This window comes from Lacerta agilis, chromosome 12 (genome assembly GCF_009819535.1).
Source record: "Lacerta agilis isolate rLacAgi1 chromosome 12, rLacAgi1.pri, whole genome shotgun sequence".
NCBI classification, from domain to species: Eukaryota; Metazoa; Chordata; class Lepidosauria; order Squamata; family Lacertidae; genus Lacerta; species Lacerta agilis.
The window spans coordinates 4,332,703-4,353,998 of NC_046323.1; the positions used below are offsets into that span (position 1 = coordinate 4,332,703).

Sequence of the window (21,296 nt, forward strand, 5' to 3'; positions counted from 1 at the left end):
CCCCAGCGGAGAGACAAATCTTATGGCAATAAAAGGAAATCTTTGCTTGTGAATCGGGGTCTAATATAACAGGGCTAATGTTTCTCTGGTTTGAATGTACAGTGAAGTGGGGTGACTGTGGAACAATGGCTCATGAGGATCGTGATTGTCAGATAGATTGCAAACAGCTGCATGCCTCACTGAATCCAGCCATGCTGGTCTCTGGCTGATTCACTTTCATTCTGGCCATCCTAAGCCCTTCTTCCAAGTTTCAGTAATAAAGGTGCATGTGTTATTATTACAGGTTTGAGATGGAAATATAGTCCAATAAAAATAAAGTTGAACTTTAAAATAATTGCAAAATAAATGGTTTTTTTGAGAGAACAATCAGGCTAACATGCAATGACCAGCTCAATGCAAAATGGCTTTTTTCCCATTCCCAGTTACTAGGTAGTCACTTGATTTTGTAATATCTCCACTGCTATGGGGTCAAATGTGCCCCCCCCCAATTTTTTTTTGAAAAATCAACTTTACAAACACTGAATATCAGCAGAACCATAAGGGGGGGTGGAATTCCCTCCAATATTTATAATACGAATCTTGTGGGTTTTCCTTTCTATAGCAGCATTAACACTTGCTGGTGTTAAATCATTACACCCATAATCACTGCTCTCATAAACACATGCAAACTAGTCACGTACAAGACACAGTCAAGCATGATAACCCCATATCAATGGGGGTTAGTAGCTAATTAGTAAGAAACTGGGATGTGCTTCCGACAATGTGTTTGGGGCCGCCCCCATTGATTGACAAAGTCTTGCACCCAAAAGAAGTAGTGGATCTTTTAATCGACCTTGCAGGGGACACTGCTTTAGAGTAACCAAAATTAGCTCCTTGACCAGGGGTCAGCAGACTTTTTCATCAGGGGGCCGGTCCACTGTCCCTCAGACCTTGTGGGGGGCCGAACTAGATTTTGGGGGGGAAATGAACGAATTCCTATGCCCCACAAATTAACCAGAGATTCGTTTTAAATAAAAGCACACATTCTGCTCATGTAAAAACACCAGGCAGGCCCCACAAATAACCCAGAGATGCATTTTAAATAAAAGGACACATTCTACTCATGTAAAAACAGGCTGATTCCCAGGCCACCAGTGGGCCAGATTTAGAAGGCGATTGGGCCAGATCCAGCCCCCGGGCCTTAGTTTGCCTACCCATGTCCTTGACTTTTACTAGCATATGGATGCCATGTTTGACAGTGTTATACATACAAATCAAGCATTGAGCCAGAAGCAATTCAATTCTGTCTCACAGTGAACACTCCCCTGGAGCTGTGGGCATATGATATTGGGTCATAGAAGCTGGACATTGCAACCATTAGTATGTTGTTTCTTATGTTAATATTGTCTCAAATATATTAGCTATTGTTTTAAAGTTTGCAAGAATTTCCCCCTATCTTTACTGGAGCAATGGCCCACAATATGCTAAAAACCAAGTAGGAAATTTGGTTTAAAACATTCTGATCAATTTTAAAAGAAGCCAATTTCAAAAAAAACCAACCATTGGTTATGAAGCTGGGTTTTTAAATTGGATAGTTCATGCATAATCCTAAACCAAGATTCAATGAAATCTTGAAGCAGAAGCCCACAAACAATTCACCTGGGATCATCCACATAGCAGTAACCCATGGTTTAGTGTTAAGTACAAACCATCCCACAGATATCAAAATTCCTATTTTCCAGCAGGCAGTTTCTGTTACCGTTTCTACTAAACTTTCTCAAGTTTAATAAAACTCAAAGCAAGCGAATATTTCATATATAAAACTGAATGCATCCAACAAGATTAAGTACAATTAGAACCAACACACTTGCTGATTACAAACACATTTTAAACACTAAACAAACAAAGTATTGTATTTTGGTTCTTTTTCTTGCATGACACTGTTCAGGGATGTGTCATGCACAGAGACCCAGATGTTGAAAATATTGACTTTTTAAAAATGAAACATCTGTTAAAAAGAGATTCCCAAAGGTTATTTAATCCTCCATGATTTAATGACATTCTGACATTCTTAAAGTACCATAGCAAAGTCCACATCTTTTCATAATTGTAATTTAAAGCTTGTCTGAACACACATTTGCGCCAATTTTTAAACAGTCTCAAGCAAAAAAACAGCTCAATTTTCTTCTGAATTTCATTGATTAAAAAACAACAACCCTTAGCCAACATACTATTTACATAATTTTATCAGTGTGCTTTAAACTACATTTAACCACCTCAAAATGTTTGGAAACATACGACTTCCTAGAAGAATATAATCTTTAGTCATTATATATTGTATTTCAGGAAGCAGAAAGGTAGTGCATCATATCTTTGGGGATTATAACTTAAACATTCTTGGGTTCTACTCCAAAAGACACCAGACTAGCTCATGCTTTGTCTGGCCACAGACTCACTCAAACTCGGTTTAACCATCTGTTAAAGGAATGCAGAGCAGTTTTACGTAAGACAGAGCAAACATCTAACAAAACAGCAGATGTAAAACCCACAAATATTTCTACTACAAATAACTCCACTGTGTACAGGCCAGTCATACTACCACACCTAAGTAGCAGAATTATATTTTTTTGACCCACTGTTACAAGGTCTTCTGGCTTCTCCCTGATCCTTGAACCACTTTCAGCTGGAGAAACAAACATCTGACCATCTCCAATATGGGCTGTAGGATTTCCCCCCCAAGAGACTGCCTTCCATTGCCTTCCTTGGGACCAACATAATCTCCATGCCCCTGATATTCCATGTGTCTACGTCATATTTACTGAACCTTTTCCTGTCCTATCTGGTGCATCTTCTTCTGCAACAGGGACATCATTTTACTGTCCCTGTCCTGCATTTTGGACTTTACAACTTTAGAAGCTCACCAGTCCTTTCAAATCATGAACTTACTCGGATAGCAATATCTACAAATAAGGAGACTCAACAACGCCCCACTCCCCTGCTTCCTGTCGAATATTTATCTCAATCAGCAACCTTTGCACCCTCAGTCGCTATGGCTACAAACTATAATGCTTTATTTTATAGTATTTATCTGGGGACAGTATTTTAACAATTAAAAGATGGCAACCAGACCAGTGACATAAGCATTTAATGGCTTTTCTAGCAATGGTGCCATCTTTGTATGTTCAGGTGGCACTATTTGTATTTATTTTTCTCTCTTGCACTTTCCTCACAGAAAAGGGAAGGAAAAAGTTGAGAGAGAAAAACGAACAATACCCACCTAATTAAACTGAACATGATGAAGGTGGAAGTGGTTATTGCTATACCATTAACAGGATTAAAAGTATTAAATATACTAATAGAATAATACTGCTATAAATACTTTGTATAAATATACAGGCCTTGCAATTTGGAGTTTTGTATTAATCTTGGCTCCTTTGAAAGGTTGGTTTTTATTAAGTTTCCATCTCTCATAGTTACAGAGAAACACTTTAAAATACACAAATCAGTATCCCATGAAGGCTCAAAAACAACATAAATCTTTTTATAAGACCCCCCCCCATGGTCTTTATGCATTTGGTGTGCAAAGCTAGCTTTCTCTTTTTGTAAGTGCGCAAACCATGTTCAGTAAATAAGATGTATGCTTTTCCACTCAGGCATAAAACTATCAAGCCCATAAAAACACATTAAAGTCATCCCACCATTAAAGTCATCTCTGATCCATTCGAATCCAATTTCTTGTTACTAACTTGCTTGGTGATAAGTACATATGCAAAGTACAACACACAGGAAGTGAACAGAACCTTTTTTCTAACTAGACAAGCTGCAGATCACAAAAGGTAAAGCACTTGTCCACTTCAAAGCTATCAAAAACAAAAGAATGAGAAAAGGGCCCCTGCCACATTTGCTTACCTGGTAAGGGACAATGCTTGCATGGGCAGTACCCCAGCGTTTGGATTCTGTCTTGCAATTTAGGTAAGTGCTTGCTACATAGGTAAGGCAGGCGACCTGCAAACATGAAAGTATGAAAAGGGCAGTGTCAATATATCGAGATGTCTGCAACACTACATAGCATTTTAGAATGAAGATACATATGCCCTCCAAATTCTAGTCATTGTTTCAGGGCATGAATTACTCTGTAGGAAAACAGGAAGAGAATTACTTCTACAAGGTGAGCTAAAAGGCAATAAATGCTGGCTAGATCATCACAAAAGAGGGATGACGCGGTGGAAGAAGAGTGGAAGAAATTTAAATTATATTTAAAAAATCATTGTATGATTGAAAAGTAGATATAATTTGGAAGAAAAGTTAAACTGTAGATTTAGAGTTTGGTTATGTATTTAGGAACTGTGAGAGAATGAGTTAAGATATTAGATAAGATAAATGATTAGCTTTTTTATAGTAAAATAAGATTTTGCAAGATGTATAGAAATTACTAAAGATGATTGACAAGGAACGCAGGAAGGGGAGATGAGAGGAAGTCAATATACAATGTAAAGGATAGAGGTTAGTGATAGTAATAAGGTTTTGTTTTTATTGTAGGCTTGTTTTTAGTATGGTTGTATTGTTTTGTATGTGTTTGTTTTTGTTGATTGTTGTTTTTATAAAATTTAATGAATATATTTATTTTTTTAAAAAACAAAGAAAAGTGGGATTGTTATAAAAGTCTTTCATAAAAAGATGGTCAGGTGCTTTTCATTATCAAATGTCGGGGTTTGGGGTTGTTGTTGTTTTGCCAGGATTAACTAGTACACAGAATTTGGTGCCAAGCCACTTCAGGCTAAAGAGCCATTTTGTTCCTCCATGGCCCAGCACGGCTCCATTCCCTGGGGCTCTATTGTTTGCTCTTGGTCTGGCCTGGTTATAAATTCTCCTACGTCAGGCCAGATCTGGAATCTGTCTGGCCCCCTAAAAGGATGTCACTGTCTGTTCTTGCTCTAGCCTCCCTGCTCTCCCTTATCCCAGCTTCTATGCTGCTACTTCTCTGAATCCTCTGCTCTCTCAGCTAGCTCTCTTAACCCAGTGTTTTTCAACCTTTTTTGGGCAAAGGCACACTTGTTTCATGAAAAAAATCACGAGGCACACCACCATTAGAAAATATTTAAAAAAATAACTCTGTGCCTATATATATATATATATATATATATATATATATATATATATATTAAGACTGTTACAAATCTGAATCTTTATTGTTCTGAAATGCTAGAAACTTAAGACGAAACCCTCCAATTTTCAGTCTCAGATGAGGTGTGGTTCAATGCCCATTTCACATGTAACAAGGCTTCCTTTAAAAATAAAAGGGGAAAAAATGACTAAAGTTCATAAGGATGTGAACGCAACCCTTGGTTTTGACTCAGTTTTTGCAACATCACAAGATCCAGCACCTTCTTCAAAGCTGCTCTTGCTATGATGCTTGGCGAACCTTTTGCCACTCCACAAATTCATCAAGAAGAACAGGCCATGCCCCATCTTCATCATAGTTGCTAAGATCTGCATGGACAGTTCTGCTGAATTCTAACACATTGTACCACTGATCTTTGTTAATTACTCTGTATTTTGACTGCTCCAAGTATTGGTAAAATATTGAAAACAGAGGCCACGTTCTTCCAAGCAGAAGAGCTAACATAGATTTTGCAGTGTCAATATCCAGACTTCTCTGGTCTTTATCCCTTGCAAAATCAAAGGCATATCTGTAGATATTCTTAAATGTTGAAATATCATTCAGTTGCGAGCGCAAAAAATCAAATTTACTCTGCAGCTTTTCTGTGCAGTCACATTGTAATGAGGTCATCCCCTTTAACCATTCTTCCTTTGTAAAAAATCCCATGCTTTCAGCCTCCAGTTTCCAGGCTAAAACTAGCATAATAATATTTTCAGGTTCAACGCCAATGTCCTCACAGAATTTCTCCATTCCTTCTGGCCCTACCACTTCATCCTCACCTGCATATTCATAAAACCAAGCCAGGCACTTCTTGCTTGAAAAATGCTCCTCACCGCTTATCACTTTACTAGAAGCTTGAGACCTGCAGTAGCTGCTGATTTTGCACTTCTTGAGGCCCGTCTCGTCCCCCGCCTGCCCCGAGGATTTGCGCTTCTTCTTCACGGGCATCTCCCTCGGTTCGCCCCGGACGGGGGCGCGGAGGCGGAGGGCCGCGGGGCCCCTCGGGAGGGGGGAGGGAGCCGCCGCCTCTTCCTTCCCTCGCAGCTGAGGAGGAGGAGGAGGCGGAGGAGGAGGCGGAGAAGCTGCCGGTGCCGTCGCGGCTCTTGCCTTCCTTCCTCTCAGCTCGCCGCCGCCGCCGCCGCGCCTGGTAGATTCAGGCGTGGGAAGGGGGATACTGTGGTGGGGAGCGAAATAAAGAGCTTTCCTGAGGGAGAAGCGGCGGCGGTGGCGGCGGTGGCAACGCTGGTCCTCTGTGCCTATATTGACTACATATAAAGTAATTTTCCCCACGGCACACCAGGCAACATCTCGCGGCACACTAGTGTGCCGCGGAACAGTGGTTGAAAAACACTGTCTTAACCCAAGGCATGGCTTCCCCTTCTTCTATGATTCCCCTTCTTCTATGATTCCTTAGGATGCTCATAACCCACCAGGAGTCTTGAAGCCCACAGGCTCCAGTCCACCTCACCCTAACCCACCTGCAGTCCATCCAAGCAAATTACTGGTCCAGCTACTTGTGAGCAAGTAGCTTCTTCCTCACCAAAGAATTCCCTAAGGAGTAGGAAGCTGCTCTATATGATCATTTTCCTACTTCTTAATACGTCTGGGTCTATTGTAGGAGTATGTGTTTTGTGGAAGAGACAATTGCAGTTATTTTGAATTTTTTCCTCTTCTAGGGCCACGGCAGCTGCAAGAGAGCTAACATTCATCAGAGCTTCCAAATGCTTTACAATCCTTAGGAGGTAAGACAAAATAATACACCCCATTACCAAATTATTTAGTCTGCAGGTTAAAGAGTTTTCTTTAAAGCCTACAAGGCATTTTTTGTTTCCATCTTAAGAAGCAAAAACCAAAGGGGTGGCCTTTAGACATTAAAGCAGATGTCCCAAAAGATACAGTCTCAGCATTCATTCACTTGCGAAGACAGACCTACCTGCTGTAAATATATACCATGTCTGTCTATATTTAGCGACCACTCTTGCTTCAAAATATTGAACACAGACACATTTGAATTCTTCTGTCTGCAATCGCAAAGGACGATCATGTCACATGTTTCATTCTACGCACCTAGTAATATCAAGCCAAACTGAAATTCCCCCGTGTAATGCTAAAATTTAATGTTCTTAAAACCAAAAATCAGACAGCCAGGGAAACTAGACACTAAGTGCCAGAGGGGAAGAACAGGCAGAAAAGAGGGAATCGTGTTTCAAGAGGCTTTTAAAAATCCCACAAAGTGTCATTACTGTGACTCTGTCAAAATAATATGTATGTAATGTTCCAAGCAAGCATCTGCATTAAGGGTTAAGTGAAAAGATGGGAAATAAATTTTAAGCAAACCATTTTCTTTATCTTAATTCATTGAAAATAATAGAGCATTCTGCATCTTCATTTGGCTTTCTTAAATTTAGATTCACCCCAAAGATGCGTTTCCTCCTAGTTTATCCACCACAATTGCTAAAAAGCAACAAACCCCAACACAAAACAGCTTCATATCCCTGCCCAATAAACATTTATACTTGGCACATTTATGGATGACATTAAAGGATAGGATCAGAGTGGCGAAGCGTCAAAATTCGCCCTCCTCAGGCAAACAAAATACCATGCAAGGATGAGAGATGTATGGCAGCGAGTGTTGGCAATACCTTTTTGAAAGATGTGAGCAGAGGGAAGGCTAGCCTCATCCTCGTAAAGGCCTCACAGAGTCAATTGCTGGAGAAGGAACTATCTTCTTGGATGATATCCAGTAGGGGTAACCAGAGGTTAGCAAATTTGCTTTAATGTGCTGCTGTGCTTAAATTCTTTCTCTTAGCCGCTTGTTCATGCAATGTATTTATTACCAATAAACAGTAGCTTTCTGCATGGTGGAAAATCTATGCAACTGCAGTAACGTCTTAGGGTTTGGCTAAGTGAGTTGGTGAAATCATGTGGTAGGTACCCACATCAGCACTGCCAGTTCCCAGGAAGAGGCTTGTGAAATTCTATAAAAGTTAGTGGACACCATGAAGAACTCTCAAGACATTTATAAATAAGAAACAATGCATGTTGCTAATATAAGTTACCCTATACCAGCTTGGGACACGGGTGGAACTGTAATCTAAACCACAGAGCCTATGGCTTGCCGATCAGAAGGTTGGCGGTTCGAATCCCCGCTACGGGGTGAGCTCCCGTTGCTCGGTCCCTGCTCCTGCCTACCTGGCAGTTTGAAAGCATGTCAAGTACAAGTAGATAAATAGGTACCGCTCTGGCGGGAAGGTAAACAGCATTTCTTTGTACTGCTCTGTTCACCAGAAGCGGCTTAGTCATGCTGGCCACATGACCCGGAAGCTGTACGCCGGCTCCCTCAGCCAGTAAAGCAAGGTGAGCACCACAACCCCAGAGTCGTCCGCGACTGGACCTAATGGTCAAGAGTCCCTTTACCTTTACCTTTATTCCAGCTTAGTGTTGAGCTTAAAAACCAACCAACATGTGATCAACATTTCTATAGCATGTGGTTTCATCAGGGCAGGAATTTTGCTTATTTCCATTAAGCTGGGAAGGTCTTTCTAGTAGCTGAGAAAATGAAGCATGCTCAAACAGCAATGACTCTTTGCTTTCACAGAATGCCTTTTAAAAGAAATATTTCAAAAGCATGCTTTCTTTCAACCGTCTATACCGCAGTCTACAGTGCTACGAACTCTTGCTTCATACAACAGAGACAGAGAGATCAAGGCTGCAAATGGCACTCTACATTCCTACACTGTGGTAACTGAATGAACAAAAAAAGTGGCCTTCAGGCTAAAAAAGACACTTGAAAGTTGCCTATTACTAAGTGCTTTTGTCTTACTGAGCTGTGAGGTAACACACAGAACAAATCTCTGGAGGCGAGCAGTGTTTGAAATGGGACAAGTTTTTAACATGAGAGATTCAGCTTTACATCTTTGCAGCTCAGATGCGCACACTGATCACCCAACTATTTTGCATTCCTTTGAACACTTTGTGTTGTCTTGACTGCAAATGCATGTTCAGCCATTCAGATGTCAAGAGACAGCACTGCTCAAAAGAAAAGTGTCATTTAGAACTCTATTTGATTTAGGGTATGGCTGAATTAATACAGGCAACTCCCCACTCATGCGCATTTGAGTTGTGGATGACACATGTGTCATGTCTGGCACTGCAAGAGGACGGGCGGGGGCGGAACAGACTGATGCTCACAGTGGCCAGGAACGCAATCCCCACATGAGTCGGGAGTTGCCTGTACTAACTTTCTGTGCATACAGAGTTTAAAAACATACAGAGGTTCCTGTCCCCCCAATACTGTACATATCCCCAAACCCACCCCACAATTATCACAAATAGAAGACAAAATTTACCGGTATTTTCAAACTTATTTTGATTCAGCATTTTCAGATATGTACTTGCCAAAAGTGGGCAAATGCTGAAAAAATCATGTTGAGTAAAAAAAAAAAACTCTTTCTCACATTTCTTTAAACCTCTTTCAGTTGCATGCCCCTCTGCACTTAACAAAATCTGAACCAATAACTTTATATCTGTATCTTATTTGGTTGATGAAAAATAATGTGGTTGGTTGAGCAGATAACATTCTGAGAAGCAAATGCAAAGCTCTCTCAAACATAAAAGGAAATAATCCAGGTATGTCAAGGGTTGCCAACATGAGACCTACAGGTGCACTTGTGCTTGTGGAGGCCCTTCTTAATGTCCACAGGGTCTGTCCGTCCCCTACAACTGAAACGTGAAGAAGTCTGCAGTTGTTACTAGAGAAGGTTGTGGTGTGTGCTTGGTTGTGGTGCGTGTGGGGTGTCCGTGAGAGTTTATTCAGTTTGCAAATGTGCCCACAGACCCAAAAAGCTTGATGACCCCTGATTTATGTTATGGTTGCTAGCAGCTAGTGAACTTTGGTGGACAAAAAATGCTAGACTTGAACCTAGGAAGCCTACATTCCAATCTATTTGAGAATGATTGTATTTCTATACCACTTTTCATTCAAATGAATCCCAAAGCAGCTTAGAAACAATAAATATTATTAACATAATAGAACATCACAAATACAACATAAATAATATAGAATTATTAACAAATCATAAGTGAATCAATTACTATCTATAAAACACTGTTAAAGCAACAGCTACAAAATAAGCTGAACAACCCAATTAAAGCTAAAAGTCATATTATATGATTAATAAATCAATGTAGCAACACTGAGACTTGCTGGAGGACATGGAATTGGCAGTCCATGGTCTGTCTTTGTTCAGATGATTATCTACAAAAATTTAATTGCTGGTGAAAAGTGCAGCTTGTTTAACAGCTGCTTAGCAGAGGATATTTCAACATCTCTTTTTTCTCACCCCTGCATGACAAGCTGTGCTTGCTGAAATTCCATCTTCTGTGGAACTTTTAAAAGGTATTTGAGCTCTCTGCCTCCCTTGCATCTGCTCACCCCAAATATGTTTGGCCAAAACAGCAGGTGTGATAGTAACACCGCACCCCAAACAAGGAAAGGCAAACTATCAAATTTAGGAGAGGAGAAACCAGGGGGCCTGCAAACGAGAGGCTGCACACAGATGACAAATGGAAGTACAGAGGTTGGAATGTGTGCATATGTTTGCATGAATTACGGACACATGTATCTTAGGTTTCTTTCAGTGAACGTATAGTATCCAAGTGAGAAAAATAGAGAAAGATACAACTGGAAGAAAAGGAACTGGAAGAAAAAGTGCCAGTTCTGCCCATCTAAGTGGCCACATATGGGGTGATACAGTCCTTGAAGTACCATGGTCATAAGCTGTTGTGGGCTTTGTAGTGTCATAGTAACACCCTGAACTGATCCAGGGAGCAAAGTGCAGTTCTTCTGAGCAAGAGTTTTCTGTGCTGGCAGGAATTCTCTCGTGCTGTAGCAAATCATGCTATAGCAGTCAACACTGCCTTCTGAACAGGGGCGGGGCAAGGGGCGGGGCGTAGGGGGCGGTCTGCCCCATGTTCCATAATGGAGGGGGTGACAAATTATCAAGGAACAATTACTGCCCTACTAGGGCGGTTCATAAAAAACTTTTTTAAAAAAGAAAATGCCTGCTCCAAAGGTCTTATCTTACTATACTAGGGATTATATAGCTATATATGAAATTTCATGCATATTGGTTAATATCTTGACCCTCCTCCACCAAAATAGCTGTTCACTTGTCTGTTTTCCTATGTCGTGAAGGCTGAAATTTCAGTTCAGTGGAGCACTTACTGTTCCCAACCCTAACCCTGTGGAAAGCCATCTAATTAGACTTTAATTTGATTTTGAGATGTTTTTAGGAGGTAATTTAATTATTGTTTGATTTTATATCAATGTTATGTATCTGATGTTAGCCACCCTGAACCCGACTTCGGCTGGGGGGGTGGGATAAAAATAAAAGTTATTATTATTATTATTATTATTATTATTATTATTATTATTTGTTATTATTCCTTTGTAAGAAAATATGAAATAACGTAAAACCATTTTTGCAGGGGGGGAATCAATGGGGAGGGTGACAAGAAATTTCCCGCACCAGGTACCACCTGACCTCCCTACACCTCTGGGGGGTGACAAAAATTTTTTTGCCCCCGGGTACCAATTTACCTTGCTACGCCCCTGCTTCTGAACCAAATGCAACCACATACAGCAGGCATGTCCAAAGTCCATCTTGGGGGCCTAATCCGGCCCCCCGGTTGGTTTTCTCCGGCCCCTGTGGCAGTTTATTTACTGGGGTCAAATCCTAAAAAAAAAAAGCTCAACAACCTCAATCCTACAAAACTTTGGTCAGCCCTCACACATGTTCACTTCATCAAATCTGGCCCTCTTTGAAAAAAGTTTGAGCATACAGGAACCCCATCCTGAAGACACCAATATCTGAACAACTGTAGTCACTGCATTGCATTAATGGCTAATGGGATAAAATATCATTAAGCAGAAAATCTGTCAATAAAGGGAAATAAAAGTACCGTAACCAGAGTTGATCTATAATTAAAAGAAAATACTGTATATTTTTGTGACTTAAGCATGAAATTAAGTAATTAGAAGCAGAAAAGAGGCTTACCAGTAAATGTGCAATGCTAATAATGCTGACTACAGGCCGCAATGCAGAAGAATTTCTTGAGGTGGGTAAAGGTTAGGTGTGTTGGTTCCCCCTCCTTTAAAAAAACAAAAACCAGCAGCCTCCCATATTGCATTGCAAACCTCTTGAAACGCCTCTGTTTCGAAAGCAGCTCACCCCACAGCATGGAGGTGCAGGATAAGTGGGAAATAGGCACACAGTGGTTAGTCGAGTAGCTCTCTGGATCAAAGTGATATTCTTTCCTTGTCAGAAGTTGGGGGGAATGCACAATAAAGACAGCCGAATTTTATGGAAGTGTAAGATTCCTTGCATAATGTCAGACTGAGGCAGATGGTAGAAACTGAAATGGCTTGTTGTTTGCTTTCTCCTCAACTGGTTACAATTAAATTCAGGAATGATATTATTTAAAACTTCCAAGAGATATTTTCAGGCCACAACAGAAGACACAGATCAGTTTCATAATTGGAAACAAGTACAAAAACCACTTCCTTCTTATTTACTATCGTCTAAAGAATACTGTTTAGATGCTGATGCTAAGAAGACGAGTTGACTATCATAAATAACGTAAGTGGACGGGGAAGTTTCAAAGGGACTTTATGTTAGGGGTTAAAAGTTTATAGTCAAGGCACTTTGGAATGCTGGTGCCCAGCCATTAATTTCAGATCAACTCATAAAGCACTGCTCCTAGTGAGAAATCAGCTACTGTCCAGCTGTGGCCTGATTTACCAAATCCACAGAATTAAAACCGCATGGAGCTGGTGTTCCCAAAATGGCATCCATGCAAGCCTTCAGCCCCAGCCCATTGCACCACTGAAGCCTCTACATTCCTCCCTCCCCTCACTGCCCCCTTTCCCCCTTGTTAAGAAGGGAGAAGAGAACCATCTCTGCCTAATAAACCCTCAGTAGAGAGAGAGGAACTCCAGTTTTTCATGCTAAGATTGGAACCCAAGAAGAAAGTGGAGTGACTGGGAAGAAGCGAGGCAACGCATTTTGAAAGGCAACAGCAAGCAGGAAGTGGAGGATAAACCAGAAAGAGAAGGAATGGGAAGAAACAGAGTTTATGTGTTTATTTTTCCTCCTCTCTGGCTCTGGGCCATTGGTTTTTGGTCCGGTTCCCCCATCACTTCCTTTTGTCTCTGGGGTTTTCCCCAGTATCCAAGGCACAAACATGCAGCGTGAGCAAGAAAAAAGCAATAACGGTGTGACTGGCCATGCCTCCAATGGCAGCCATTTTGTGACAGGCCAAATGTTGTCCACCTCAGAAGCGTTTTTTGGGCAGCATTTGAAAATTCCAAATGTGCCTCCTTGGGCAAGGAAAGGTTGGTGACCCATTAGGGTAACAGCTTTAACTTTGAAAGAGGTTTACTATATTAACATAGCACACAGCTATGTTTTCTTTCTTCTTCTTAATTATAGGCACAGGAGTGACTGGAAAGGCAGGTGGTGAGCAGGGGAGGCACGATAGTGGGCCACTACCACAATAGGAGATGCGTTCCTGAAGGCTGCCAGTCATGCTGGGACCTCATTTTATTACAGAGTTGGGTAAGGAGAGAGAAGCCTTCTCTTCCCACAAGTTTTCTTTCTGTATATGAGTCCCCCGTGTATATAATTAAGAAAAATATTGATAAGCAGCTGCATATGAAGCATCTAGCACTGCTATGTTGTCAGGGGTGTAGCAAGGGGGCGAACCGCCCCATGTTCCATAATGGAGTGGGTGACAAATTATCAAGGAACAATTACTGCCCTACTAAGGTGGTTCATAAAAAAACTTTTTTTAAAAAATGCCTGCTCTGGGGGTCTTATCTTACTATACTAGGCATTATATAGCTATATATGAAATTTCATGCATATCGGTTAATATCTTGACCCTCCTCCACCCAAATAGCTGTTTACTTGGCTGTTTTCCTATGTCGTGAAGGCTGAAATTTCAGTTCAGTGGAGCACTTCCTGTTCCCAACCCCAACCCTGTGGAAAGCCATCTAATTAGACTTTAATTTGATATTGAGATGTTTTTAGGAGGTAATTTAATTATTGTTTGATTTTGTACCAATGTTATGTATCTGATGTTGGCCACCCTGAGCCCGACTTCTGCCGGGGAGGGCTGGATATAAATAATTTATTATTATTATTATTATTATTATTATTATTATTATTATTATTATTATTATTACTTGTTATTATTCCTTTGTAAGAAAATATGAAATAACATAAAACCATTTTTGCGGGGGGGGGAATCAATGGGGGGGGTTGACAAGAAATTTTTTGCAACGGGTACTGCCTGACCTTCCTACGCCTCTGTAGGGGAGAGGGGGGTACATTTCAACATGGGGCACCTTTCAACAACTGGAATATCTGACTTCTAATACTGCACAATGATTGGCCAATATGCCAGCCAATAAGCTTTTAGTATGAGTAACTGCTGACATTTAGTTTTCAGCCATTTCTTTTTACAACTGTTGTGTTACTCAGTGGATCAAGTTCTAACACCCCAAAAGTAAAAAAGAAAATTTGATTTTGAAACAGTTAATCAACCAGTAATCTTTTAATCAAGTAAGTTATATTTATTCACCTAATAGTTTATTTAATTATGCTTCTAAATACACTATCAATAAGTCACAAGTATTTTTCTAAAATGATTTACAATACTTTAACCAAAATGGCTGCACCAGGGGCAGATTTCAACAGAGCTTGGGGGGTACATTTCAACAGTGTTGAAAGGTGCCCCTTACCATTTTTCAGTTAAGTAATTATGAAAATTGACTTGTAATTTTTTAGATCAACACCTAGCTTGGATTAAAAAGTTTCAGGATAATTTTACGCTACAGTTTATGGCTACATGAAGCATGATAAGCCTAGGCCAGGCATAGGCAACCTTCGGCTCTCCAGATGTTTTGGACTACAATTCCCATCATCCCTGACCACTGGTCCTGTTAGCTAGGGATCATGGGAGTTGTAGGCCAAAACATCTGGAGAGCCGAAGGTTGCCTATGCCTGGCCTAGGCCTATAACAGTCTATAGTAGGACTATTAGGCCTAATCAGGGTTGTTACATTTAAAACACTCAACTTCGTTTTGTTAGGCCTACTGTTGCTTTAAATAGAATTTATAAACAAAGAACTCATTAGAAGCACCAATAAAATCTTTTTTCCTCTTAAAATTTTAATAATCACTTAAAATATTCAAGACAATTTATTATTTGTTTTTGAATTAAAAAAAATAAAGTATAAATTTAGGAGATTTAAAAAGTTTAAGATGTTACTTTTCATACAGTTTAAGACATGTATTTTAATATTAAGATCCTAATAATTAAAATGCTTAGCCCCATTATTTTGGCTCTTTCAGATTATGTCAGGGAATTGTCCCCGCTGCAGCGCAAGGTGGTGGAAGGGCTCTCCGGATGCTACAGAGAGCCCCAGTCCCACCTTACCAGCAGCTCCTCCTCTGGTAGCGAGAGGAGTGGCGAGACGTCCAACGAGGAGGGGAAGAGTTTACAGGGGAAAGGGAGTAGAGGCTCTGGGGATGCAAGAGTCCCAGCACTCCCACAGTCACGAGGGCAATACAGGGGGAATGCAATTTCCGTCGCCCCACAGACGTCGTGGGGTGAAAAGAAAGGATGGAAGGCGAGGTTTTTGTATTCCGAAACTCTCTTGTTGGCGTCAGAACCGGAAGGGGCCATTCCCGGATTCTGACACCGCTTGATACAGACATGAACTTTTTAGCTCTGCACTGTACATACCGGTAGTTTGCACAATAAAATCTTTAAAGGAAACAGCGGCGTTCTGGCTGCTTACTCATGAGCAACTAACTGCAATCCGGGAATCACTGCAGTTACATAATAATAATAACTATATTATTTTGTGAATGAAGTTTATTTTGGTAAAATGTATGAAATTAGTAGATTTTTTTCTATTGTTGAAATGTACCCCACCTCCTGTTGATAACTGCCCCCCGGGAGGGGCAGATTTCAACAAAGTACATGCTTCATTAAAAATGTAAAATTTGGTATTTTGCCTTTGTCTAGAAACTACGGCAAAAATTGAGAGGATACCTCAAGTATGAATTTAGTTAATGGTACTTAGAACTTTAGTTTTTAAAGCAGTATTACTTCACAAATAATCCTTAAGTAAAAATTGTTGAAAGGTGCCCCCCTCTCCCCTATGTTGTATTATTGTTCTGCGTATATTCTCTGATGTTTTACCTAGTGAAAGTTGCTTTGTCTCAGACTGGGCTTGTGGTAATAATTTACTAGGTGACATATACAGATCTTTCAAAAAAATTCCGCGTTTACTACTGAGCAAAAGGATCAATTGCTTGGATCCTATGCAAATACAAATATCTGTATTTCTTCTGAGCACTCAAAGTCAGAGGGAGCAGTCATAGGAATTTTAATGAACCACAAATTACAGATGTACTTAAAGATGAGACATTGGGAGGGGGGAGGGAATAAAATACAAAAAAATAGTTATTGTTATTATTTATTAAATTTGTATACCACCTTTCATCTGAAAATCCCAGGGCAGTTCATAACAGAAAAATACAAAATGAAAATGCAAAAAGGAGCAGGTTAGTGCAGTGATTTTTTTTCTTTATTAACACACACACATGCCTCCTGAGTGAAATTTGCCACATGTGCCATACAACTGCAGAGATTATTCAGAAAGTGAATCCTGTCCTCATTATCCAAATATCAGAATATGTCCTCACCTGAGATGATAGCAAATTGCAGTCTATGTGCATTCCCTTCCCTGTTTTATGTCGCTGAAGAAGTCCAGCCATAATTGCACCATATGCATACAATCCTGTGGCAAGATCAGTCATGGCTACTCCTGGCCTAACTGGCTCACCTTCCTAGAAGGGGGGAAAATAAGACAAAAGAAAAGGTGACATTTCAGTACTCCACACTCTATACCACAAACATTTTTTCTCTACATTTTGTAAAATGACTGCCACTAGCTACAGTCTTGGCTTTGACTCTTCCATGGAAATACGCTAGCAAGTTCTTTCAGTTTAAGGATTCTAAGAATGAAGGTGACCACAAGTATCTCGAGTGATCCGCTTGTTAACTGTGATCATGGATAATCCCACTTTATTAATATTCATCATTATCATTTGCTGAATTTGTTAGTCGCTTTATCCATAGCTGTCAACCTTTCCCCCTTTTTTTGCGGGAAATTCCCTTATTATAGCATTGGGAAACAGCAGGGAGGGTTGACAGCTATGTTTATCTTGCCCAGGGCAACCCAAAGCAACTTACAGATAGGGAGGCAGACAACCCCCCCCCCCCAACAAGCTACATGAAAACCAAGAGGAAAAAGAAATACAATTAAAAAAATCCACCCACTACTAAAAGGCCTGGTTACAGAGGAAACGTTTTCCCTTGTGCCTAAAGATATATAATGATGGCACCAGGCGAGTCTCCCTGGAAAGAGCATTCTGCAACCAGGGAGCCAGTGCAGAAAAGGCCCCCTCTCATGTTGCCACCCTGCAGACCTCTCATGGAGGGAACACAGGAAGAGGGCCTCAGATGATGAGCACCCGGAGTAGAACTAGGTTAAATTCAGATTATTTTGGGTCCCTTCCAACTCATTCTTCCATGATCGTCCACCCTCCAGCATGATGGCAAAAAAAGTTTCAGTTTCCAAGTGGAAACTCTCTAACTTTAACCATCTATATTCCTTAGGATTTGTTGATCTGGACTGGAAAGCAAAAGGGGAGGACAAACACACCACAAATAAGGCTTATTTACATCAAGTAGTGTTTTAAAACGCTGGCAGCCAGACTTTTAAGTTACACAGAGCTCCATCTCAGTATGGTTGTTTGTAAGAATGAAAATAACCATACAATTAATAATAATTTGCTTACATAGCACCAATGGGCATAGCATGTAATTAAACCAGACGACGACGATGGATCTCTGTCTCCAAGAGTTTGCAATCTAAATGTTCACAAAGGGAGGAGGTAACAGAGGCAAAATAGAGGTAAAGGGAGTGTGTCATTCAAATAATGAATGGGAGTGTGTCTCAAAGCCCCACTGAACTCAGTGCAGTTTACCTCTGGGTAGCAGTACATAGGAATTGCACTATAAATGTAGCTACACACATTTAATGTTTCTTTAGGGATGAGAACCATAGGATTAGGCTAAATATTTTGTGGGAAAGTTGATCTGTGTTTAGCTTCATCATCTGACACCCAACTCATCATGCTGGAAGTCAGATTCAGAAGCCAATTTCTTATTAGTTTCAGCCTCTCTCTTTGCTAAACAATGGCACATATGGAGGCAAAGTCCAACGCAACATGGGAAGCCATGAGGGTTTGGATTAGACCACTCAAAATTGCTTCCAGCACACAGAATCATTCAGGTTATGTTTCTGTGAGTTATTTTAAAATGGCCACATGCCAGACAAAGGCATCTGCATCAGTTAGGTCATCTTCTTCATAATTAAGCAAGATCATTAATCCTTAAAAAGAACTCATGCTGTGCTAACATTTCAAACCAGTTAGGCACCCCATGGAGTAAACTATTATAGGTTAAAGTGCCCATACAGTCACAGTCCCCTAGTACATACCAAAAATACAATTAAAAAGAAGGCTGAAAAGGCACCATAAGAAACTGCAGACTTGGAAACTGTTAGTAATTTTCTCTTTTGGATTTATTATGTTCTCTGAATGTGCCACCATTTTTCTTATTCAGGCATTTTAGACCCTACTGCTTTGGCTTTAATCTTTTTCCAAATGTGTTGGCTGGAGATCAAAGGAGATTTGCAGGAGAAGTTTGATAACCAAATGATAATACCAGATGCAGCATCATCATCATCTGTATTTTACCTAAAAGTCTGATCCAACTCAATAGGGATCAATTCAAGTTGAAACACATTCAGAGTGGCCCACATAGAAAAGTTCCCAGCCGTGGCAATATTACCATTTATATGCACAGCAATTAGAAGAGAGGGATATGTAGAATTGTCTTACTGATCATTGCTTTTCCTTATGGTTTATGATTGGAAAATCTTCTAGTAGTTCTTCTATCTTGATGGTAAATTGTCTAATAGCCATGGTTATCCATGCTTTGATAGCCCACCCCCCTTTCAACTACTGAAATGCTTTGTAAGTCGAGCTGCTTTTAAAATTGGCCTGAAAACCGCAGTTGGTTTGAAACAGAACCACAAGTTTTTATCAAATTATGTCAGTGATTTATCAGCTGCACTGGCACCCAGTCCACTTCCAGGCCCAGTTAAAGATCTGGTTTTAACCTACAAAACCCTAAACACCTTAGGGCAGGTTACTTTAGTAGTCACCTCCTCCTACCAGGTGCTCCCCCCCCCCAATGAAGTGAGGGAGAGAGCCTTCTTAGTAGTGGCACTTCAGCTATGGAAGAAACTCGGCAGAGAGCTTTGCCTGGTCCCTTCTTATCACACGGTTTTAAACTGTGTTTTAAACCTGGGCCGTAAATGATTTTTCGCTGCTTCTATGCAAGGAAGGTTGAGTTATTGGTTCTTTGTTTTTAGTTAGTTAAGTGTTTTTCTTTATTCACTTGATACATTTTTTTAGATTACATTTTGTACATTTATAAAATTCTTATCAGTATAACACAATCCTACATATAAAACATATACATATACATATGCATATACATAATATATTAATAGATTAACAATTTTACTTTCCTTATATACTGCCTTTTCCGTTTCTTTTCCCATATTTCTTTCTTTACCTGTGTCTTTCCTCCACCCGTGTGTGACTTCCTTATTAATTTTATTGATCTTCATATTGAGATTATGTTTCTATATCTTATTTTTCAATCATTCATTTTTGTAAGATTACATAGCATAACTTGGTCTATCTTAACTTTATGAGCTCAGTCTATACGTATCAATAAATTCTTGTTGGTACATCTTTTATTCATATATTCGTCTACACATCCCCATTCTTGCTTGAGTTTTTCATTAGATTGCATTCTAATTGTTGCCGTCATTCTTGCTAATTCAATCATTTCAAAAAAAATTATTTTGCCATTCTTCTAGTGTTGGAACCATTTCTGATTTCCAATTTTTTGCTTCTATTAGTCTTGTGGCAACTGTTGCATATAAAAAGATTTTCTTCATGTCTCTGGGGATGTCGCGTGTTATAATTCCTAAAAGAAACGCTTCGTTTCTTATTGATTGTTTTTCTAAACATTTTTTTTTAATTCTTCATGTAAAATTTCCCATTTTTAAAAAAAATTATTGCATCCCCACCAGACATGATATAGAGTCCCTTCAGATACCTTGCATCTCCAACACAAATTCGATGTTGACTTACATATTTTTGCCAGTTTTACAGGAGTTAATTACCACCTGTAAAACATTTTCATAATGTTTTCTTTGATGGTAGTACACGCAGTGAAGTTAATATCTGTTCCCCAGAGATTTTCCCATTGATCTAATGTAATCGCATATCCAAAATCCTGCCCCATTTGATCATTACTTCTTTAACCTGTTCATCTTTGAGTTCCCATTCGAGTAATAAATTATACATTTTTGATAGATTTTTTTGGAATTATTCAAAAGTTCTAACTGAAATTTACATTCTTCTTTTTGGAAACCTATTTTATTGTCATGATTAAATTTATTGTATATGTTATACGAGTTATTGGTTCTTAATTATGACTATATATAGCATTATTTTATTTTCTTGCACAGCCCAGGGGGAAATTGTATATGGGGAGCTACTTAAATTATTAGAAGCATTTTTATTCCATTCTTCAGCCAAAAGAGGCCAAAAAAGTGCCTTACAAATGACAGTGATAAGAGAGTGCCTGCCTAGAATCTAAAATATTGTTGTTGTTATTCTTTATTATTGTTAATGCTTTATAACTTTCCATTTTTGGTAAAAACCATCAAAACCTTATAAAATTAATAGGGCTTTATGGTGTTTCCCAAGATGCTTTGCAGGACACAGAATGGGCTCAGCTTTTCCATTGTTTAGAACTTCCCATTATTTTGTTAAGTTTAAAACATAATCAGCAATCAGTTCTATACTTACATAAGCTACATTTTTAAACTTTTGATTTATCCCATTTTTGTATTTTTGCAAACAAATCAG

At 39.6% G+C, this 21,296-nt stretch overlaps 2 protein-coding genes across 6 annotated transcripts in view; both read right to left on the bottom strand.

Annotated features, from left to right (window-relative positions):
* Positions 1-21,296, bottom strand: part of SUGCT (succinyl-CoA:glutarate-CoA transferase) — a 282,845-nt gene that overhangs the window by 227,505 nt on the left and 34,044 nt on the right. For 4 of the 5 annotated variants that reach the window (XM_033165080.1, XM_033165078.1, XM_033165077.1 and 1 more), the window contains exons 8-9: positions 16,920-17,063; positions 3,889-3,984 (exon numbers count right to left, since the gene is read on the bottom strand). In XM_033165080.1, the coding sequence (XP_033020971.1) occupies positions 3,889-3,984; positions 16,920-17,063 (240 nt within the window). The remainder of the gene's footprint in view (positions 1-3,888; positions 3,985-16,919; positions 17,064-21,296) is intronic. The other variant, XM_033165081.1, reaches the window with a different exon arrangement.
* Positions 5,230-6,088, bottom strand: LOC117055518 (DCN1-like protein 5). The gene has a single exon (XM_033165082.1). It carries the CDS (start codon positions 6,086-6,088, stop codon positions 5,384-5,386), a length of 705 nt encoding a protein of 234 aa, XP_033020973.1. The 3' UTR covers positions 5,230-5,383.

Coding starts and splice junctions, on each gene's coding strand:
- LOC117055518 (XM_033165082.1), bottom strand. CDS start 6,088: ATGCCCGTGAAGAAGAAGCGCAAATCCTCGGGGCAGGCGGGGGACGAG.